This window comes from Salvelinus fontinalis, chromosome 7, assembly GCF_029448725.1.
Source record: "Salvelinus fontinalis isolate EN_2023a chromosome 7, ASM2944872v1, whole genome shotgun sequence".
Classification (NCBI taxonomy): Eukaryota; Metazoa; Chordata; class Actinopteri; order Salmoniformes; family Salmonidae; genus Salvelinus; species Salvelinus fontinalis.
In genome coordinates, this window is record NC_074671.1 from 48,260,432 (window position 1) to 48,284,740 (window position 24,309).

At 42.3% G+C, this 24,309-nt stretch overlaps 1 protein-coding gene across 3 annotated transcripts; it reads left to right on the plus strand.

Annotated features, from left to right (window-relative positions):
* Window positions 1-3,560: 3,560 nt before the first annotated feature.
* On the plus strand, window positions 3,561-23,801 carry LOC129859564 (glutaminase kidney isoform, mitochondrial-like). 3 transcript variants are annotated; one of them, XM_055929466.1, is made up of 17 exons: window positions 3,561-4,321; window positions 8,915-9,011; window positions 9,480-9,598; window positions 11,529-11,658; window positions 11,779-11,858; window positions 12,195-12,358; window positions 13,768-13,826; window positions 16,956-16,988; window positions 17,104-17,162; window positions 17,644-17,710; window positions 17,837-17,887; window positions 18,949-19,125; window positions 19,497-19,628; window positions 19,747-19,839; window positions 20,074-20,135; window positions 20,368-20,508; window positions 21,599-23,801. In XM_055929466.1, the coding sequence occupies exons 1-17, from the start codon at window positions 3,999-4,001 to the stop codon at window positions 21,753-21,755; spliced, it is 1,944 nt and encodes a 647-aa protein (XP_055785441.1). In that variant the 5' UTR covers window positions 3,561-3,998; the 3' UTR covers window positions 21,756-23,801. The 3 variants fall into 3 exon arrangements, with proteins under 3 accessions (XP_055785441.1, XP_055785443.1, XP_055785442.1); XM_055929468.1 differs by lacking the exons at window positions 3,561-4,321; window positions 8,915-9,011; window positions 9,480-9,598 and adding an exon at window positions 9,664-9,667; XM_055929467.1 differs by lacking the exons at window positions 3,561-4,321; window positions 8,915-9,011; window positions 9,480-9,598; ... (1 more) ...; window positions 11,779-11,858; window positions 13,768-13,826 and having other exon boundaries at window positions 12,201-12,358.
* The last annotated feature ends 508 nt before the right edge of the window (window positions 23,802-24,309 follow it).

Genomic DNA, 24,309 nt, shown 5'->3' on the forward strand with positions numbered 1-24,309 from the left:
TTTTGTCTCATCAGACCACATGACCTTCTCCCATTCCTCCTTTGGATCATCCAAATGGTCATTGGCAAACTTCAGACGGGCCTGGACATGCGCTGGCTTGAGCAGGGGGACCTTGCGTGCGCTGCAGGAATTTAATCCATGACGGCGTAGTGTGTTACTAATGGTTTTATTTGAGACTGTGGTCCCAGCTCTCTTCAGGTGATTGACCAGGTCCTGCCGTGTAGTTCTGGGCTGATCCCTCACCTTCCTCATGATCATTGATGCCCCACGAGGTGAGATCTTGCATGGAGCCCCAGACCGAGGGTGATTGACCGTCATCTCTAACTTCTTCCATTTTCTAATAATTGCGCCAACAGTTGTTGCCTTCTCACCAAGCTGCTTGCCTGTTGTCCTGTAGCCCATCCTAGCCTTGTGCAGGTCTACAATTTTATCCCTGATGTCCTTACACAGCTCTCTGGTCTTGGCCATTGTGGAGAGGTTGGAGTCTGTTTGATTGAGTGTGTGGACAGGTGTCTTTTATACAGGTAACGAGTTCAAACAGGTGCAGTTAATACAGGTAATGAGTGGAGAACAGGAGTGCTTCTTAAAGAAAAACTAACAGGTCTGTGAGAGCCGGAATTCTTACTGGTTGGTAGGTGATCAAATACTTATGTCATGCAATAAATGCAAATTAATTACTTAAAAATCATACGATGTGATTTTCTGGATTTGTTTTAGATTCTGTCTCTCACAGTTGAAGTGTACCTATGAGACAAATTACAGACCTCTACATGCTTTGTAAGTAGGAAAACCTGCAAAATCGGCAGTGTATCAAATACTTGTTCTCCCCACTGTATGTGTGTGTACAGCTAAAGTCAGAAGTTAACATACACCTTTGCCAAATACATTTAAATTCAGTTTTTCACAATTCCTGACATTTAATCCAAGTAAAAATTCCCTGTCTTAGGTCAGTTAGGATCACCGCTTTATTTTAAGAATGTGAAATGTCAGAATAATTGGAGAGAGAATGGTTAATTTCAGAATTTCTTTCTTTCATCACATTCCCAGTGGGTCAGAAGTTTACATACACTCAATTTGTATTTGGTAGCATTGCCTTTAAATTGTTTGACTTGGGTCAAACATTTTGGGTAGCCTTCCACAAACTTCACACAATAAGTTGGGTGAATTTTGGCCCATTTGTAACGGCTGTCGTCTTCCTCGGACGAGGAGAGGAGAGAAGGATCGGTGGACCAATACGCAGCGAGGTAAGTAGACATAAATGAATTTATTTGAAATACAAAGACGAATACGAAAACACTTGGAAAATTACAAAATAAGAAAACGACGTAGACAAAACCTGAACATGAACTTACATAACTACACGTAGAACTCACGGACAGGAACAGACTACATCAAACGAATGAACAGCCAAAACAGTCCCGTGTGGTGCACATACACAGACACGAAAAAACACAGGAGACAATCACCCACAAACAAACAGTGAGAACAACCTACCTTAATATGACTCTCAATCAGAGGAAAAGCCAAACACCTGCCTCTAATTGAGAGCCATACCAGGCAACCCTTTAACCCAACATAGAAACACAACACATAGAAATGCCCACCCAGCTCACGTCCTGACCAACAAAACAAAGGATTAACACAATAACTAGGGTCAGAACGTGACACCATTCCTCCTGACAGAGCTGGTGTAACTGAGTCAGGTTTGTAGGCCTTGCTTGCACACGCTTTTCAGTTCTGACCACACATTTTCTATAGGATTGAGGTCAGAGCTTTGTGATGGCCACTCCAATACCTTGACTTTGTAGGCCTTAAGCCATTTTGCCACAACTTTGGAAGTATGCTTGGGCTCATTGTCCATTTGGAAGACCCATTTGCGACCAAGCTTTAACTTCCTGACTGATGTCTTGAGATGTTGCTTCAATATATCCACATAATTTTCCTCCCTCATGATGCCATCTATTTTGTGAAGTGCACCAGTCCCTCCTGCAGCAAAGCACCCCCACAACATGATGCTTCCACCCCCGTGCTTCACGGTTGGGATGGTGTTCTTCAGCTTGCAAGCCTCACCCTTTTTCCTCCAAACATAACGATGGTCATTATGGCCAAACAGTTCTATTTTTGTTTCATCAAATCAGAGGACCTTTCTACAAAAAGTACGATCTTTGTCCCCATGTGCAGTTGCAAACCGTAGTCTGGCGGTTTGGAGCAGTGGCTTCTTCCTTGCTAAGCAGCCTTTCAGGTTATGTCGATATAGGACTCGTTTTACTGTGGATATAGATACTTTTGTACCTGTTTCCTCCAGTATCTTCACAAGGTCCTTTGCTGTTGTTCTGGGATTGATTGTGTAACAGTATAACTTTAAACCGTCCCCTCGCCCCGACACGGGCGCGAACCAGGGACCCTCTGCACACATCAACAACGGTCGCCCACGAAGCATCGTTACCCATCGCTCCACAAAAGCCACGGCCCTTGCAGAGCAAGGGGCAACCCTACTTAATGTCTCAGAGCAAGTGACGTAACTGATTGAAATGCTACTAGCGCGTACCCGCTAACTAGCTAGCCATTTCACATCCGTTACAATTGCACTTTTCGCACCAAAGTATGTTCATCTCTAGGAGACAGAACGCGTCTCCTTCCTGAGCGGTATGACGGCTGCGTGATCCCATGGTGTTTATACTTGCGTACTATTGTTTGTACAGATGAACGTGGTACCTTCAGGCGTTTGGAAATTGCTCCCAAGGATGAACCAGACTTGTGGAGGTCTACAATTTTATTTGGAGTTCTTGGGTGATTTATTTAGATTTTCCCATGATGTCAAGCAAAGAGGCACTGAGTTTGAAGGTAGGCCTTGAAATACATTCACAAGTACACCTCCAATCGACTCAAATTATGTCAATTAGCTATTAGGAGCTTCTAAAGCCATGGCATAATTTTCTGGAATTTCCCATAATGACCATCGTTAAAGGCACAGTCAACTTAGTGTATGTAAACTTCTGACCCACTGGAATTGTGATACAGTGAAATAATCTGTCTGTAAACAATTGTTGGAAAAATTACTTGTGTTCTACACAAAGTAGATGTCCTAACCAACTTGCCAAAACTATAGTTGGTTAACAAGAAAATTGTGGAGTGGTTGAAAAACGAGTTTTAATGACTCCAACCTAAGTGTATGTAAACTTCCGACTTCAACTGTAGGTTATGACTAGATGATGGTTAGTTTATTTAAGTGTTTTGAAACGTTGCATGTTCCCTTGAACATCCTGCTTCAGAGAATCTTCATAGTGATTTCCTATTTCCTATTTTTTATGTGGACTTGACAGAGACAATGGAACATTTTCAATGTCTTGACAATTGAATGTTCAATATTTTGCCTTTGGAAATTGAATTAAACATCTCTAATCATTGTAATGTCATATTTCAAAATGTTTTTAATGTAAAATAAATAATCGAAAATCGTGAATTGTTTTATCGAACCAAAACCAAAGCGACATCAAAAAGCACTAATTGCTCAGCACTAGATGTCTGTCACATCAGAGAGGAAGAGAGAGCCCAGCTCGCCGGAAAATCTGTCTCCCTCCGTTTTTCCTTAGAAAGGATAGGCGGGAGCTAGACACCCCGCCATGCCGATTTCTGGACAAGGACTCCCATTGTCAGGGCAGCGGAGAGACATGTATCTTCTCAGTATATTCATAATCTTCGGTCACATTCACCCGGTACATTTGAAGCCATGATATACGGGAAATTAGCATGAATGACAGCCAACAAGACCAGCCAATCTGAGGATGATTTACGTGCTAACAGGAGCCAATAGAAGTAAATTTGGGCGTGAATGAGATGTTTTTGTCCACTAGAAAACATTTCAGAATCGTGACTCCCTGACTGGGCCATTCTTCACGACTAAGACCCAACACATTTGGGAGATATTGCTTCATATTTATTAATATTTATTTAGCTGAGTTATAAACCGTTCCACTATTTAGCTTGATAGGGTTGAAATGCTACATTTTCGGTCTTCGGTAGTGCTCAAGGAGTTGTTTCAATCCAACCTGAAGCGCCCTTTGACAGGTATAGCCAGAAAGACATCACCATCAGTCGCGTATTGCTTTAGCACCGCCCGTGCAGATGTCAGATCTGTGCCCAGAGTAAAGTGTCTCCAGCATGCGGTTGGATGGAGAGCTACGCCATACACTACCAACGGCCACGGAACTCGGAAGCTCTCCACCAAGAGCGATGACGGTTCGGCGTCCCCGCCAACGGACACCAAAAATGACACCGCCACCAGCAATGAAACCGCCACCAAGGAGGCAGCTGCCGAAAAGTGAGTACCGTTAGCTAGCCGGTACAGCTGATAAAGCTATGAAATTATACTTACCGGTGGGGAGGTTCTTTACGTTCTATGCAGAATAATCACATGGACTGAGTCTAGCAAGCTAGATTGGTTTCTAATGAGCTGCAATAAATTATGCAGTCCTTATTTGTCTAGAGATGTTGTTAACCTGACCTGTGTGTACTGACAGTTTCAGAACTGACGTGTCAAAGAGACCCATATTACATCAGTCCTGCACACCTGTGCTGGCCTCATACAGGGTCTTTTGCTTTTGGTGCTGATACAGCTAGGAGAATACATGCATAGATAGGCCTCGCACCTCATAAAATTCATCACGCAGAAGGGTATGCACTCGATTCATTTAGAAGGTTACGCATTAATTTGGGATGTTATGAAACGATATTGTCTATGAAACAGCACCGTTATACTGTTATTATAACAGTAATAGCCTATAATAACATGACTTTAGAACGGTTCATCTCTGGCAGGAATAATTGTAAAGCCAGGTACGCTCCTTCAGGCCTTCGCCTATATGCGAAAGGGGTTTTCATTTTTTCATCAGTGGAGGTCGGTCATCAAGCTGTTTGCTGCAACTCGGGAGAAAGCTCTCTCCGTCTGTTCTCTCTGTTGTGAGTGTCATTCTAGATGAATACAGAACAGCCTCTGTCATTCTATAGTTTCTTGCAGGCTATCTAGCATGGTAATAATGGCATGATAATAACAATTGTTGGATGTTTCAACAACTTGTATGTTCTGGACACATCGCTACATTGGAAATCTCCATTTGAGTTGGCATCTCATGAGTATATTATCAGATAGTGAGTATTTGTTCTTGTTCGTGTTAGGCCAGCTGATAAGGCAGGCTATTTATTTACTGCCCTCCTCTGCCAAAGGCAATTGTCCAATATTAGTGCTGTCCATGGTGGCAGGGACCACTTTGCTATTTAGAAAGACCTGTGTTAAGGGTAGGCTATTGAATGACCATTATGAGCCAATAATTTGATCAAATCTCCTCTCAGCCAATCTCGCAGAGTCAATCACTTTAGAATCCTGGAAGTCTATTACCACGGAGACAGTCTCACATCTTCCACTGCAGACTGGGCAGAATGGTGCTTGCTGCATCAGAATGGGTAGAATGGCATTTTGGATCATCTAGGGGGGCTACCATTTTGGAATTATAATGGATGTGGCTTTACATAGGCTACAGTGTATTATCCTGATGACCGTCTCGTTGACAATGGATCAGTTTCCTAGCATTTAGGCCTAGCTTTAATATGCTTGGTGGGATCTTCGGAATGGAGGGATCTCACACCCAACTTAGATGTGAAATCATTAGGCCATACCAACTAGTCTGATTGGGGTAATGTCCGTTTATTGCATAATTTCTCATTGCAAAAACATGACTCACCTAACAATTCCCTGCTGCCAAAGCATTCCCATCCCCTTGTGCATCTGTCACACTTGGCCATTGCTACTATCGCCCAAGTTGGTGGCTTTAATTTGAGCATCATGACATTGTCACCAATAACTCTTTGACCCTGGGAGAGCTGGTACAGCGAGCAGTAATACTGTAGCCCCAGAGAGGAACACGATAAGAGAGTTCTCGCACAAGACCCAGTTTCTAATCATACATCGCATTTGATGGCTCAATTTGATTCAATCTCCCACAGAGGGTTACAGGGATCCTATCCTAATCCTACTCAGTCCACTGTGTGCTGTGAATGGAGTCCCTCTCATGAGAAAAACAAAATAGTCACATGATAATGGGGACAGGAACTCCTGAGTTTACTCATGCATTTTACTGCAGATAGGCGTGGAGTCGGCCTGGGCTATTAATGGTGCAAGGAATAGGCTCGCTCTGTCACATCCAGTCAGTTTGCTTTTTCACAGAAAACAAATGCATCTACTGGTAATGATATGCCTCATTGCCCACAGCTTAGCAGGCACCCTTCTTGTTTCATCCATAGTCAATATGCTTTCGCTGGTGTCAAACCAGCTTTAGTACATTATTGCCAACAACAACATCCCCCGGTCAGCTTAGGTTCGGTCACAGAAACACAAACGTTAGGCCTAGTCTGTCCAAATGGGTCCTCTGCCGGAAGGTAGCCAAGGTAGGGCTATAGCTTTGTGCCTAGAGCAGAATAATCAATACACAGTCTGGTCAATTTCAAGGTTTTTCCCTGGTTTGCATTGTGTTAGCGTGTTGTGCAGCATGCAGCATATTGTTAGTGAATAGAGATTGAGTCCTTCGGACTCTGCCCTGACTCAGATTGAGTTTTGTGGTTCCCTCCTGTCAACAGACGATGATCAATGCACTTCGGACCAATTTACCAGTGGCATCTTGGAGGTAGTGAAACCGGGCTGATGATAAATTGGGTCGAATAAAAATGGTAGCCACAATGACTCCATCAAGGTGGTTAATGTTTGTGTCAGGCGCAAACATATTCACCAGAGCTCTGCCTTGAAGATGCAAGCATTTAGGCCTATGGCCATGTTATTACTGTCACCTCAAGAATTACAGGCTAGCCCACACATGAATGAAATAATTATATGTTGCAAATATTGTTAATTTAATTGGGTCACAGTCGAAGTAGTCACGCTGCCTTGTTTTTGCTTATTGAACTCCAGTGTATAAATAGCACAGTAGATGTAACGCATGATGAGGATCCGTGACACCAAGTCATAAGCCTCTGGTCTCCAGAAACTACGGCCAGGGATACCAAGCTCTCTTTGCAGGAGAGCCCCAAAAGTGGGGCAGGCAGCGTGCTGTTGGAGGCCGAGGGCTAGGCTATATGGCGGGCTCCGTGCAGGGCTTCAGATGAGGCACACTCTCTACCACGCTGCACACAGTTGACCTCGCGAAGCTGCATGGAGATACGGGGTCGAGGCAGTGGAAGGGGGAAGAGAGGGGAGGGAGGGAGGAAGGCCAGCTAAGGCTGGGTGAGAATGAATTGACGGAGCATCATCAGCACCAGTCCAGATGTGTCACACCTCCTAATAGCCTGTCTGTTTGGACTTCCTACTGTCCTGGGGTGAGGGCAAGGGCTTGGAGACATGAAGCAGAGAGGGTGATGTCCATATGGGCAGTTTGGAACACAGCACACGTCCTCAGTCTAATGTTTTGTTTTATACTGTGCTTTGCTGGAAGGGTATAATGATTTCTTTTTTTCAGGTTCTGCCATGCCATGGTTTTCACTTTTGTTTGACAGTGTTGGATGCATCCTAAGTATTGAACGCTTATGTTAATCCATGAATCTTTGTGTCTTGGTCAGTAGGTCTATCTGCTTGATGATGATGACGACGCACAACGTCACTGAGTTTGTTCTAATGCCACTCACTTACTCTGCGTATTTTCTCTCCCTTTTCGTTTGATCCGCTTGCTTTGCCTCGGTGTGTAAGTATACGTCTCAATTTATGCATTCATTCTCGTGTAGATGTACTGTGGTGTTTCCAGGCTAAGCCTTGCGGCTGCTGAGTGCTCACTCTTCAATTCTCTACCTCGAAGTGTCCTCAGCCTCTACAAGCGACCGCGCTTGACTTCCCCAGCCGTCCCACGGACCTGTTGGTTCCAGCGTTCCTCTCCGGCAGGCATCCAGAAATGACTCCAGGAATATGACCAAGGACCACAATCAAATGGGCCTTATCAAAACAGTTGTCATGGAAATGATACAGGATCATAATCATTTAAGAGTAGGACTCAAAACAGACAAATACGGCTTAAACAACCTCCAAACTGGAAGAGATCCTTTTAAACAACAACAAACTGAAAGATACAGTGCAGTGTCCGGAGTCTGAGTCATTCCTGGGTAGCTGATGAGGGGATTTGACCCTCTACCTCTACCAAAGTCCTTTTATCATTTTTAATACGTTGTGACGTCTTCTTAATCGCTAGGGCAGGCTACGGAGCTGGGTTACTATAGCTCTATTGCCTGTCTGTCCCATGATGCATTGCGGGACTGACTGAGCCTGAGCTCCCACCCACCTCCCTCAGAGATCCTATTTGGTGTATGGTGGATCATGATGAAGTACATACACCTCGTTTAGGCCTAACTACAGTATTCCACCTATCTATCTACCTCCAACATGCTGTACTAACTCTCCTCTCCCAGAGTGAGTGGAACGGATTTGGAGCTGCTATGCATAATACCAGTCAGTAAATAGGCTAATGACTCACGTCAAGCCCCCGAGCATTAGCTAAAACTTGACACCTATAATTTGTAACTGATATGCGTGTATTTAAATTGACATAAAACCAACAAAGTCTACCTTATTTATGATTGAAGATCCATGCAAACAAGATATTGTCTATCATAAAATCTCTAAACTCTCCTTGAACTATCAGACTGGTATTTTGAAAGCAGTGTTCAAACCCTTTCCTTAAAGCTGGGGCTGTAACGTAAAATACTCACCACCTCTCCTCTACAGTATTATAGCTAGTTCATCCCGGCCCCCTGCTGCTGTTCCCCATTGCCTTTAGAGAACCCTGGCCGTTCCTCACTCTGTGTGTGTGTGTGTGTGTGTCTCTGTGTGTGTGTGTGTCTCTGTGTGTGTGTTTGTGTGTGTGTGTGTGTGTGTGTGTCTCAGGAGAAGGCAGGCAGGCATCCTGCCCAGTCTGGAGGATCTGCTCTTCTACACCATCGCCGGGGGCGCTGAAAAAATCCCGGCTCACAAATTCACCACAGTGAGTGTCAGGCCAGAGCCAAGCAGGCAGCCACATGGTTGGGCCAGTTGGATGGTAGTATAGCAATGGTGCCTGCTGTGTCATGGTTACTGCCACAGCCTTATACTGTATATCTGAATATAAGGCTTGTTACTACTCTGGCTGTACCAGGAAGCAATAGCTCACTCATGTATGGCCCCTTGCTTGGGGTGACATTTATAGAATTAGATTCTTGTTAGATTAGAATTCATTCTATTTCTATGGTGAAATGTTGATCTCCCACTATCTGTCACGGAAGAGCAGTTTATTCAATAGGCCTTATTAGTCTTGACATTTACATTGGATCCTTCAAGAAATATAGCGTAATATGCCATTAAATTGTCAAGTTATAACCTTGTTTATAAGCATGACAAACATAATAAATGTGTGGTAAACATGTAATTAACATGATAATCGTCAGCCCCCTGACACGAGCCGTGCTTTCTGCAGGCGCTGAAAGCCACAGGGCTCCGGACCGGAGACCCCCGGCTGAAGGAGTGTATGGAGAACCTGAAAGTCATCATGAAGACCACGTCAGACGGAAACCTGGACCGACACCTCTTCAAGAAGTAAGACAGTCTAGAACTGGGGTGTAGAACAGACACTAGAAGTAATGTTTATCTAGACTTCTTCAAGAAGTTAGACACTCTAGAGCTGGGTTCTATAACAACTTAGTTCCAGAACACTCCAGACACTAGACCTAGAATAGAAGGCTTTAGTGGTCTTTTGATATGTCAAGCACTGGTCATCATTTAGTCATTTGTGTGCCTCCTTTATTTGAGCACAGTTCAGGCCATAACTTATTCAGGTTCCTTAGAAGTATTTGCTCAATGCATTTCAAGTCATGAATGATTCATAATAGTTCAGGCTTTATAAGGAAGCATGTCATAGCCTAGTCCTTTCAGATTGTCAAGGTCATATCAATCCCATTCATTTTAAAATATCCTTGTTACAAAAATAATGAATGGCAATTTGTCAAGAGACTCATCTCTACGATCACTAGAACTGTCCTTTCCAGATCAGCTGATATTTGCTTTAAAAAGATTGTTCCTGTTTACAACCCTCGGACATACCACGTGACATAGCACACATAGCCCAGTGACCGCTTGAGAAACCACTCTGTAGGCAAGCCACCCTGCAGGATACAGATCACAAGACAACACACTAGGAGCTACACACACATGGAGGAGCTGCAGTAGCTTTGACTGGAAGCCATCTGGGAAGCAGCTATTTATAGGCAAGAGAAGCCTATACAGTAAACACACCAGTGGGCGCACACAGTAGCAGGGATAGGACAGGGTAAATAGATATCTGATTTTATACAGTAGCAGGTGATAGGACAGGGTAAATAGATATCTGATTTCATACAGTAGCAGGGATAGGACAGGGTAAATAGATATCTGATTTCATACAGTAGCAGGTGATAGGACAGGGTAAATAGATATCTGATTTCATACAGTAGCAGGTGATAGGACAGGGTAAATATATATCTGATTTCATACAGTAGCAGGTGATAGGACAGGGTAAATAGATATCTGATTTCATACAGTAGCAGGTGATAGGACAGGGTAAATAGATATCTGATTTCATACAGTAGCAGGTGATAGGACAGGGTAAATAGATATCTGATTTCATACAGTAGCAGGAATAGGACAGGGTAAATAGATATCTGATTTCATACAGTAGCAGGGATAGGACAGGGTAAATAGATATCTGATTTCATACAGTAGCATGTGATAGGACAGGGTAAATAGATATCTGATTTTATACAGTAGCAGGGATAGGACAGGGTAAATAGATATCTGATTTCATACAGTAGCAGGGATAGGACAGGGTAAATAGATATCTGATTTCATACAGTAGCAGGTGATAGGACAGGGTAAATAGATATCTGATTTCATACAGTAGCAGGGATAGGACAGGGTAAATAGATATCTGATTTTATACAGTAGCAGGGATAGGACAGGGTAAATAGATATCTGATTTTATACAGTAGCAGGGATAGGACAGGGTAAATAGATATCTGATTTTATATAGTAGCAGGGATAGAACAGGGTAAATAGATATCTGATTTTATACAGTAGCAGGGATAGAGCAGGGTAAATAGATATCTGATTTCATACAGTAGCAGGGATAGGACAGGGTAAATAGATATCTGATTTTATATAGTAGCAGGGATAGGACAGGGTAAATAGATATCTGATTTCATATAACATCTTATACAAATCTATGAGCTAATTCCTCACAGTTATCTATTCCCTGTATCATATGTACAATAACAATGTAGTAATATATTCCATTTAGCAGACGCTTTGATCCAAAGCGACTTGCATTCATAGAGTTTCTTATTGGTGGCCCCAGCGGGTATTGAACCCGTGACCCTGGCGTTGCGAGTGCCATGCTCTTCCAACTGAAGCACACAGGACTCCGTGTGTTACACTAGTCATAAGGAGACTCTGGTACCTAACATAAACACCACTGTCTCCTTTTCTCTCCCAGGTGTGTCCAGAGCAACATCGTGCTGCTCACCCAGGCCTTCAGGAAGAAGTTTGTTATCCCCGACTTTGTGTCCTTCGCCTCCGAAATCGACGCGCTCTATGAGAATGCCAAAAACCTGGGAGGGGGACAGGTGGGTGAGGGAGGGAGATGCCCCGGGGACAGTGAGACTGCATGGTGATGGTGGTGATGATGGGAATGGAAATGGTAAGTGTTATGTAAGTGATATGTTGCCTTCTGTTTTGTTGCGTAGGTGGCTGACTACATTCCCCAGCTGGCAAGGTTCAGCCCGGACCTCTGGGCCGTGTCCATATGCACTGTGGATGGACAAAGGTACAGGAGCTATAATCATGTTTAACATGCAGTAAACATGTAGTAGCCTACATTTGATTGTTTCTACAGTTAAGATGGAACACTTTCCATTTGGGCGTACAGTATAGTGTTCCTGTCAAACTGCTTACAGCTGCATGTTGACAATGTATACACTGTAAAGTAGCTAATTAGTTACCCTACATAATGAGACATTCATTCGTATTGTTTACATTTTCCTTTGCTTATTGCCTTTATCTCCTGGTCCTCTCCCCCACTCATCCCCTCTCTCTCTCCATCCCTTCCTCTCTCTCTCTCTCTCTCTCTCTCCATCCCCTTCTCTCTCTCTCCCTTCTTTAGGCACACAGCGGGTGACACCAAAGTCCCGTTCTGCCTGCAGTCGTGTGTAAAGCCTCTGAAGTACGCCATCGCCGTGAACGACCACGGGACAGAGTATGTGCACCGTTTCATCGGCAAAGAGCCCAGCGGTCTGCGCTTCAACAAACTTTTCCTCAACGAGGAAGGTGAGGGTCACACGTATAAAGATATATAATACTAGAGTGGCTGGTGTCGTAAAACCTACAGAGCTCCAGAATGAGATTCTGTAATTCTATGGTCGCAGGCGGAACTGACAACAGAGGTGTTAGTTACAATGCAGTGCTGCTAAGGTGGTCCTATTTTACTTCAAACCTAGCATACCCTGTGAAAAGATTTTGTCCTGTCATAGAATCATTTATATCTTGTATACATACATTGGACAAGGCAGTTGTCCGGGTTGATTGAGAGAAAGTAGTCCCTCTGGGTGGGTTGTCATGTGATTCAATGCAAGGTGATCCAGCCTGTGGTGCAGTCTGTTGCCATGGTACTGTTATGTAATCTTAATGAGAGGTGTTGGTGCAGCCCGGATAGAATCGGTACAGAATCAGTACAATGTCCACACGCTCTACTCAATCTGCAATAGTCTACATAGACCTGGAGAATGACACCAACCTCATGTATCATATCTTTGATAAGATCCTAGTTTTAAAGCTGGAATCCGTACTCGGTGAAACGGCCACGTCCGCTTGCGATATAACAACGACAGAGAAGTCACTTCAAACAACGAACACAGTTTTCATTCCCTCTGTCATCGTATGCGGTGGGATGTTTTTTTTACCACTCCGTTTCATCAACGAAACAAAAGCAATAGCAACTGTGCGGACATGAACAGCGTCAAGGTTTCGCTTCCTGTGGATTCCGGCTTCAAGTATGAAGCACATGCAGAAGCTATATGGAGAGCAGCAGTTGTCAAGCTCTCTCAAATCAAGCCTTATCTGTTTCAAATCAAATCGAGGCAGTGTAACTCATTGCTCTGATTGCTGTGTTGGTTTGGTAAAGGATGCTGTCTGAGCTCTGTAGATTGTGACTCGGGTTTAGTACAGGCTTTCAGTAAATCCCAGGTCGGTTTTGGTTTTGATGCACTTTCTCCCATTGGTCATGTTATCTAATCCGTTTATGCAAACTGCTACCAGTGGTAGGAATGTTGTTTCGTCCTGTTTTTTGTGTGTGATTGCATAAGAAGATTAAAGGGTTTAGGGGAAGGGGAAGTGGAAGTGGCATAACACGAGACCTACACTACAGCTAGTACTGAGCTGTGAGTTCATGGCTATGTACCTCAATATCACTAGTATGGTCTCTAGACTACAAAGGCAGCTGTGGCCCCATCCGCATTCATTCATTATCCATCTGATTGTTATTCTGCTAATTTCCTCACGTCAAGTTCAAAGTTACATCAAAGTTACGTGATCTTTGGGCATATTTGCCTCTAAACATTGAATGTGTTGAGTAGCGTGTGGTGATTGTGAAGACAATGTAACCTCGCTGTGTATGAACGTGTACTCTGTCCACTGCATTTGTAAACATGTTGTAATGTAATATACACTGATTTCCACAGATAAACCACATAACCCTATGGTTAACGCCGGCGCTATTGTGTGCACGTCCCTCCTAAAGGTAAATAACATTTGAAATTCAGATAATAATGTATGTTTCTTTTGGAGGGGGAAACATTTGTTTAAAAAAAGAAACGTCGACCCATGCCTTTGTTCAGTACGGTGGGTAGTCGTACCAACACTAGGCTACATAATACATTAAGTCAATTCTGTACGTACCTTGTTACCTCTGGAGTGACAAAGTTGCATTGAATTACATTTTAAATACAGTAAATAACAGGGGGAACTTCATTGCTTTTGCCAGATTACCAGCTTCCACTGTACTGTATATGGAGAGGCGAAGACTATATATCATCCCGCTGAAAGGGGATTTGTTTGGTGAAAGCATCAGTGAGCTGCCTGCCTCTCAGTTATGCACATAGCCCATACAGTACACACAAGGCTGACTTTGTGTGAGACAGCACTAGCGTGTCAGGCAACAGGCCTCAGATTGGTCTAACCAGCCCAGCCATATAGATAAAGTCGTACATTTTAATCATGGGTAAAACTGCTTTGGTATATGAATGAAAGATCAATATGTGGGTGTGTTCTGTGCGTCCATCGCCTGCTTAAATCGTATGTCTTTGACCAGGCAGAGGCAAAGCTAACCTGGCTGGCTATTGGCTGAGAGGAGTAGAACATCTTTGCTATTAGTCAGGAAGTGATGTTAGAAATAGCTTACTGTACGGGAGCAGTGCACCCTCTGCTGCTGAAACTGTGATCAATTCTCTGTGTGTTCATTATGAGATATTGTAGGGTAAAACGCGTTCACCTCCAACGCATTGTAGGTGCCTCGCTGACGACTAGAACCAAGAGGTGACACATACATGTACGTCGTGCGCATGAGTCTTCTGTAGTGTTGTTACTACATAACCCAGCAGCAGGCCATTTATCATATCAACGTGAGGAGCTACGTTGGTTTCATACTAAACTTTCAACAGTCACATGCCGCTAAACTAAGCTTCGGGTACAAACTCTGTCCAAATGACTTCTCTTTCACCTTCATTGTATTCAGAGAAATAATACTTATTTCTCTGCAGAAACGAGGTTTCATCTCCAATAGTTAGTGGCTGCAACCTACCACAGATGCCCTTTTCTCTTACTGCATGTAGCCGAAGCCCATATCTATGGCTCCAGGGGCTAATTCTACAGCACAACTGTCTGTCTTAGATGAAGACAGTTGTAGGCACTAGCTTAACACCTTCAAAACAAGACTAGCACTCTGCTCCATATTTCAACGTAACATGGCACACGGACCCAGATAGATGAGGCCTGGCTACTCCTCAATCTCAACCGCAACCAAGCCGAGTGACTGAATGAAGCCTCAGGTTTTCCTGTCTGGTTTGGTTTGGGGTTGAACTCTGATGGAAAGGTGTCGTGTGATTATCCTGTCTAAGAGTTTATAGGAGTAACACCTATAAGGAATAACAACTCTATAGTAATTAGTGTTAACGATTTATTTGATTGATACTTGTATCAGACTGTACACTAAGTACTCAATATGGTATATAGTACAGTACACAAAATATTACACCTAGTGGTATACAGATGTAGGATCTTAATTTGAGCCAGTTTGCTACAGCAGGAAAATAATCCTGCAGCGACAGGAAATGTGAATTATTATGTGAATTATAATTAATGGACATTTTTTGTAGGGGTTGATACATTTTTTGTTCTGACAAATCAAGTCTTGACATTTTAAAGTGGAGATGAACCCGAAAGTGAACCCCTAGACACCTTTTTAAACGTTTAATACACTACAAGTTTGCATTTTTCCTGCTGTGAGTGATAAAAGTAAGATCCTACATCTGTAGCCTATTAGTAATTTGGTTATTTGGATGGCAGTCATTTGACTTGACAGGGTAATGATGTGGTATCTTTCTACTTAAATCTTCATTTTAACCTTAAACCAATCACTGTATAGGTTGCTAATGGTGAGCTCAATAATCAATCCACTGATTGGATGCCCCCACATTCTATTCTAATGTATTCAGTAATATAGACCAGATCTGTCTCTCAAAATGTGGTTCCCGTATGGTAAATCGGGGACTAAACTATGGGAACGTTGTAATGTATTTTTGAAGCCTCGTTTGTGGTTTATTTGTTGTTGCATATTTTACAGCATTAAGATCTGTGGGAAATTATGACCACTGCCACAGGTCAATGACTTGGTAATTTTTTAACTTAAATTATTTTCCCCGTTGAACAACATCTGGATTTGATATAATAAGCTACAGTTGTAGTAGTTGCTATTTGTCACCTGCATTTTACAAACGGTTTACAAACTGCTTATAACCTGGATAATAAACAGAAAGGTAAAAAAAACTTTTTTTTTTAAAAAGGTTTTTGAAAATCACAATAGTACACACATGCCATTTTGTTTTTAGATTATTGATTATTTGTGTCTTATTGTTTGAATGTATTTAACTGGTATATTTGCGCTATTTGTATTATTAGAGTTAAATATAAAGTTTCCTTTCTGTAGTACCTCCTCTCCTCAGCTTACACTACATATCCCAGAAGTCAGTGTGTTCCACAATATTAAGGGAGGACATCACTAATTAATATGCACATATAGATCCATAAACTTCTACATTACACAGGATCAGCCACACACGAGCAAACATCACATCACTAACTTTCAACAGACACTCAGACACCCCTACAGTACATGGGCTACTTGCACTACTGCAGTTTAACTTCACGTCTACTTGTCTATGCAGAATTGCAGATATAAGGAATTGCATGTACCTGTGGTGTGGTTTATCCCCATAACAGTCTGGTTGAATGGCCTACACATTGTTTTTGCCGATTGTCTTTTGGTAGATTATTTTCTCATTTGAAAACCCTTGGCTCTTGAATTAGTGATTCATTTCATTTCATCTCCTTCACCTCCATCTAGCTACTTGCCCAGTAATCCTAAGTATTTTTAATATTAGGACTAAACTTATTTCCTTTAGGGTACATACTGTTTTTTTAATAATATTTATTGCTAAATTTTGTAATCATATTTGTAATTTGATCTGGGAATAATTTGAATTTGTCATAAAGGTATTCCCGCTAGCTAGGCAATATACAATATACTGTAAATATAATTTGATATACAGTATGTAGTCATTCATACTTATGTGATCTTCTGTTTCTCTTTTAGCAAGGGGCAAGCAACGCTGAGAAATTTGATTACGTAAGTAACGCTACCCAGTTCTTTTATGTTTAGCCCGACGCTGCGCTGACTGTTTGCGATGATCGTCTTTGTTATGATGGGTACACTTTGTGACCTTTTGGACTTTGCATTGCAGGTCATGAACTTCATGAACAAGCTGGCAGGAAACGAGTATGTGGGTTTCAGCAATGCCACGTGAGTTCTCAAGACGAAGAACTGGGGTTGTGGTTTGGTTCAAGCACCTTGGCTCACCACCATTGGCCAGGTGCCATGCCTTAGTTATGCATCAGTGTCGTTTTCATCACTAGCATTTTTAGTACGATAATCAGTTTCGGTCAGTACTTTATTCTGCTTTAGAATAACACCACAAAAACAACAGCCATAGAGATACATCTTGATCTGGACAACATCAAAAAACATAGGGGAAGTAGGGGTGCTGAATTCATACAATTCACAAAAGTAGTGTACTGGGCCTTTACTAGTCCTGTGTTAGCAGACTGATATAGCCAGCGCTTTTCTTTTTTTTTTTTTTGCACCGCCGCCCCCCACCCCCAAACAACACAAATAGCTTTACTGGTTTGGGAAGTAGAATTGGAACCAAATTGGAATTGAACTTAGTTGAAACAGAACTCCGAATGTTCCCGTTAACTAACAACACAACTCTCTCTGCGCCCAGATTCCAGTCAGAGAGGGAGTCTGGAGATCGGAACTTTGCTATCGGCTACTACCTGAAGGAGAAGAAGGTTGGCGACAGCTGAAACAATCGCACACGTTTTACATCAATCAAATGTACCTTTCCTAGATCACTGAAGACATTTTTACTAGACATTGTCTAACTGTCAAATCAAATCACTGTTGTTTCTTTCTAGTGCTTTCCAGAGGGGACGGACATGACCTCCATTTTAGACCTCTACTTCCAGGTGAGTATTTGTATTTGGCAGCAGCTACTCTTCCTGAGGTCCAAACACGTTAATGCACTTACATCACACACAAAACAAAAGGTAAAACAGTAATCATATAACATTATTACACCACTACATATGTACAATACAAAATGTCCAATACCACCATGCAACAGTATTATAATGTGCGTGTGCGCCAGCGTTTGTGCATATGCGGGTCTGTACCTGTGTGTGTGTCTCTTCACAGTCCCCGCTGTTCCATAATGTGTATTTTTACCTGGTTTTAAATCTGATTCTACTGCTTGCATCAGTTAGCTGATGTGGAATAGAGTTCCATGTAGTCGTGGCTCTATGTAGTACTGTGCGCCTCCCATAGTCTGTTCTGGACTTGGGGATTGTGAAGAGACCTCTGGTGGCATGTCTTGTGGGGTATGCATGGGTGTCAGAGCTGTGCGCTAGTAGTTTAAACAGACACCTCGGTGCATTCAGCTTGTCAACACTTCTTACAAAAACAAGTAGTGATGAAGTTGATAATGTTATTAAGAAGGCAGAGTAGCGCTTTATTATGGACAGACTTCTCCCCATCTTAGCTCCTGTTGTATCAACATGTTTTGACCATGACGGTTTACAATCCAGGGTAACTCCAAGCAGTATAGTCACCTCAACTTTCTCAGTTTCCACATTATTCGTTACAAGATTTAGGGTTTAGTGAATGATTTGTCCCAAATACAATGCTTATAGTTTTTGAAATGTTTAGGTCTAACTTATTCCTTGCCACCCATTCTGAAACTAACTGCAGCTCCTCTTTAAGTGTTGCAGTGATTTCACTCGCTTTAGTAGCTGACGTGTATAGTGTTGAGTCATCTGAATACATAGACACACTGGTTGTGATGACAGTGTATGTATATATGGTGAATTGGTGTGGGAATCGAGTGAGCATTTTTTTTTCTGAACCCGGTTCAAGTTTTGAAGCTATATCTTTTCAATGGGCTTTGTGGAGAAACATCCTGTTTGTGCTTTTCTCTCTCTGTCAGCTGTTATTCCCGATGGTATATGAACAGTTTTCTATTCTACTCTAGCTGTGCTCCATCGAGGTGACCTGTGAAAGCGCCAGCGTCATGGCGGCCACCCTGGCCAACGGCGGCTTCTGTCCAATCACAGGCGAGCGCGTGCTGGGCCCGGAGGCGGTACGGAACACCCTGAGCCTCATGCACTCATGCGGCATGTACGACTTCTCGGGACAGTTCGCTTTCCACGTGAGTCTCCCAAGTTCCTTCCTTCAATACTTGTATTTGTTGATTTGACAGGGACCATGTACAACAGACTTTGCACCAGATTTGAGTTACAATTTTAATTTCCAGTCCCCTTATTTTCCTAGCCCCCCCCCCCCCCCCCCCCCCCCCCCAGTTAAGCATTGTTTCCTACTGTCTGTTTGGCCTGCTGCTCTTTGCCGTTGTTCCCACTGTGTCTCCAATCTGCCACCGTTTAAGCATTACACATTACACTGCAGTAGGTCTTCCTACTCCATGATGTTTTGTCCATCCACTTACTGTTCATTTATTGCTGTAATGTTTTGACACTGTTGTCTGCACTCCCTGTTAACCGCTTCCTCTATGCTGTCTGGCAGGTTGGACTTCCGGCTAAGTCAGGTGTGGCAGGGGGCATCTTGCTGGTGGTGCCCAACGTCATGGGTATCATGTGCTGGTCCCCGCCACTGGACAAGCTGGGGAACAGTGTACGAGGAATCCAGTTCTGCACGGTACGAGAAACGGACCGTTTTCACTCTGTCGTCTCTCTGTCAGTGATCTGATTCATGTATTGATCGATTGATGATTAGAAAACCAGCGGAAAGCCTGACAGGGATTGCTCTGTTCCAGGATCTGGTGTCCCTTTGCAACTTCCACAACTACGACAACCTGAAGCACTTTGTCAAGAAGCTGGATCCTCGCAGGGAGGGCGGAGACCAGAGGGTGAGTCGAGTTTTACTGGGAGCCTCTCGCTCCTTCTCCTCTCTTTTTCTACTTCCCCACGTTCACCAAGGTGCCTCCATGTACATGTAGTCGACGTATGCCCTTGAAAAGGCTGTCGTTGGACTGAGTGTTTTTTTCTTAAAGCAACAGTGCCATCCGCTGGAAGATGCTGATAGTGCTAAAGGAAAGTGGTTGACGTGCAAACTGACGCCAAGTGCCTCTGTTGTCTTTCAGGTGAAGTCGGTCATCAATCTTCTCTTCGCTGCGTACACTGGCGATGTGTCTGCACTGAGGAGGTACACAACACTGCATTATCTCCATGTTGGCCAATAAGGCTTTGAAAATAAGCTATGAAAGGAAATATGTCATGTTTTGACATCTTTGGAGAGTAAATTCCAAATCTGTCCCTGTGTTAGACAGAGACCTTGTACGTTTTCCCTGTGTGTCTACATGTGGGACTAGAGGTGGTGTGTGCTATTTTGGCTGCTGTACTGTACTCATCACTGTCCTTCTGTGGAATGTGTCCAGGTTTGCTCTGTCTTCCATGGACATGGAGCAGAGGGACTATGACTCCAGGACAGCCCTCCATGTGGCTGCAGCAGAGGGACATGTGGAGGTGGTCAAGTTCCTGTTGGAGGCATGCAGGGTCAACCCTGTTCCCAAAGACAGGTGAGTTTAGATTCAATGGCCCCAAAGACCACCCAGTGTCTGTCAATGGAGCTAAGATCCTATGTCTCCAGTGGACGAGAAGACATCTTTTCAACCAGTGTCTTGTCTGTAACCAGTTTTCCATCCCACTTTTTTGTGAGAGTACATGTCGGATCAGAAATGTCACGACAGGCCGAATGAAAACAGCAAATTTGTCAGTAAGCTTTCCAAATGTCAACAAACCAAATACAAGATGGGAAACTTGGAGTCACACAAGGATATGTTGTGTGGTCCTCCCGTTACGACTTGGGAAAGCATGCAGTTTATTAGGCTACAGGTGCATGTTGATGAGCTTGACCTACATGTATATATTACCTCAATTACCTCAACTAACCGGTGCCCCCGCGCATTGACTCTGTACCGGTACCCCTGTATATAGACTTGCTTTTGTTATTTTACTGCTGTGCTTTAATTATTGTTACTTTTTGTTGTTGTTTTTTTGTTGTAGTTTTCTTAAAACTGCATTGTTGGTTAAGGGCTTGTAAGTAAGCGTTTCACTGTAAAGTCTACACCTGTAGTATTCAGCGCATGTGACAAATAACATTTGATTTGATTTGATACTCCTTTCCAATAAATATCCAGGGTCTTATTCTGGTGACATGATGATCGGTGCTTGGCTGCCGTTTGACAAAAAAATGATATTGCTTTTTTTTATGTCCATAATAATCTCATCATGTAGGCTATGCCAACACTGTATCTGCAACCAGAGCGGGCACATTGGCTATATAACGCAACATATTTACTAACAAAACCATCAGTAGAGTTGAAAATGCGATGGAAACCAGTTGAACTTGTATTTTTTTATTCAGTACTGGGAACTAAACAGCAAAAGTTATTTTTATGTCCACTACGTCATCATGCACAGCCTTTTATCTGCAACAAGTACATTTCATGGAAACACATCTCAGGTGGCAAAATGCACACATTTTATTTATGCAGATTTGAGAATATTTGTATGAAAATCTGTTGCCAATTGGATGGAAACTTAGCTAATATAAAACGTGTCCATTTAAAAGCAGTGTTTACAATGTCTCTTGTCTGTTCCATCAAGGTGGGGTAACACACCTATGGAAGAGGCAGTTCACTTTGGACACCACGACGTTGTGACCATGCTCCAGGACTACAACAACAAGTACAGTCCACCGGGGGGCGCCACTGAGGACAAAGAGAAGGAGACAGCGGAGAAGAACATTGACGGCCTACTATGAACCAACTAAGACTCTTATCTTTCCATAGAAATAAAATAACTAGAACGGACGTTCCCATTGAAATGATATATACACGTGATCTGAGAGGCTTGTTTCTTTCCAGTCGTTCTATTTCTATGGCCCCATTAACTATCTGGAAGACTTACTGTAAGTGTGTGGTCTATTTGTCACGTCAGTGGTAGGTCACGCATACTGTTGATAATACTGTATTGTTGATTTTGTATAAAAGTATTGTATTTCTGTCATTTGAAAGACGACAATGTGTTTAAAAAAATATATATATTGACCTTTGACTTTTTCCCAGATGTTTTTTGGGTTGCTGTTTCCTTTCGCTTGGCTTTTTTATGTCGTACTGCGCAACTCTCTCTCAGTGTGTGTCGTCACTATGTGGAATGTATTTTCTACATTTAAGTGCACAAAACATTTCTCTTTATGTACAACCGTGTGTAAAAGATAACGTGTACATTTATGTAATGTGTGTATATCCCTGAAATTAATATAATATCAGAGGTAGATGGATTTAGTGTAAATACTATTTTATCTGTAGTGAAATCAAGTGACTCTCACTGGCACAGCTTTTGAAGGAAATGGGTAAAGTCCATAAACTGTGCATTAGGCTTAAGTTTGTCTCTATTGATGAGGCAGAATGCATGACATAAACTATTCCACATGTTCACAGATCTAGGTAGCCTGGTTGCAAATCTGTTTGTGCTGTATATGACACTGGCTATACAGTTGGCTAAACAGGCCAGACAGATCTGGGAACAGGTTGTCTATGATTTAAGACCTCTGGTCTTTTGATTTAGGCCCAAGAGCTTCATATGAATTGAAAGTATGGCATTATGTGGAATGAGTTCAGTTTTGTTGGTTTGCTATTCGATAGCTAGACATTTTTGCATCTTTTTCTCCAAAATAACAAAAAAAAAATTTTTTATTGATTGTTCTATAATCTTATTTTAATTTAGAGTAGAAAGGGGGGTATTTATTTAGGTGTCAGCCAAAGCTTTTCTGTACGTTTGCTCCACCTGATAATAAAGTTGAGTCGGTGACTTAAAAAAGAGGATATGACACGCGAGCCGCCTCAGGAGCAATACAATACAATACAATACAATACAATTCAATTCAACCAGCAGCCATGTGCTCTTTACAGACAGGTTTCCCACCTATGCGAAGTCAAATTTTAGGGCAAAACATAAAACCCTTCGAAACATTGATTTATCACTTCATGGATACAGCAGTGTCAATGGTGTTACTATTATGATTTGTCACACAAGTTGACTCATTTGTCAGATGTATTTTTTTACATAGATTTCATCATCAGTTATAGACAGTGCGTTACACTTTAATGAATGTTTTTAGTTTAGAACAACTCCACAAAGGTGGACTTTAAATCTCGCCATACTCACCCAAATGCCTCTTTTGGGTAGAGATACAATAGTTATCCTCATGGGCCTATATGAAAGCAGAACACTAAGACAATCCTACACACAACTAATGGAGCACTTTTAATGCAGAGATAGGCATATTGATTGTTTAACTGTTTAGAGTGTAAAAGTGTAAAAAAAAACATAAGGGTATACTTGAAAAGTCAGGTTAGTTTGGTGAGAACTAGTCTGTATTTGTGTCATTGACTATGGGAGGGACAGCGACTCTAAATCTGGTAATGACAGAGGACATTGCCATCAAAATCTCAAGCCCTACACTATTGTGCTAAAAGTACTAAGGCAAGTTGTGAGTTGATGAATGTATATATTTTTATTGAATAACTCATCTCAAGTGTTCCGTGTTGCTTTCATTGGATTTGACTTGACTTGGTCTTCCCCGTTGCACAAGAAGCCTCGTACGTATGAGTGTTTAATGTTCCCCTGTGTAGGTGCAAGTCATCTTCAACATTAGCTAATTATTTTGAATATACCACAGGTGTATACTGATGTCATCAGTTTGTTTGTTTTCATTAATGTATGTCTGCTTCAGCTGTGTGTTGCAGGCAATGGAGAAATATTCATTTCAATGTTCAAACAATAAATAATGATATAACTCCCTTTACTCCCACTCTATATTCTTGAATATAGGCATGTGAAGACTTGGCTATCTTCATTAATTAATTCCATGAATGTTACAAATTAACACCAAAGTATGAATTGTTTCCAGCACAGTGAGTACTACACGATTATTCCTCCTGTAATTTTATTTGCAGTGGCAGTTTATAATTTCATATATTTAAAATTGTACACAGCATCTCCTCTCACTATCTTGGTTCTTGCATGTGGCTGTGACCTCCTCAGACCAATTGGCAGTACACCCAGAACATTGATCTGGGTTTCAAGGTCCCAGCTTTGAGGGAAGAACCCTCGTCAGTCACTTGCAGGAACCAGTGTTAATAATCAATCATGTAAATCATGCTTATAGGACTTGTTTGTGTAGCAGTATACAATGACTGAACGGGAACACCCTTTTCAGAGAGTTTTCACCAAGCTTGGAATGAGTTTGTGAACCTCAAAGAGAATACAGTCGACGGTTTGTGTTCAAAAGGGATTGATGACCTATTTTATGT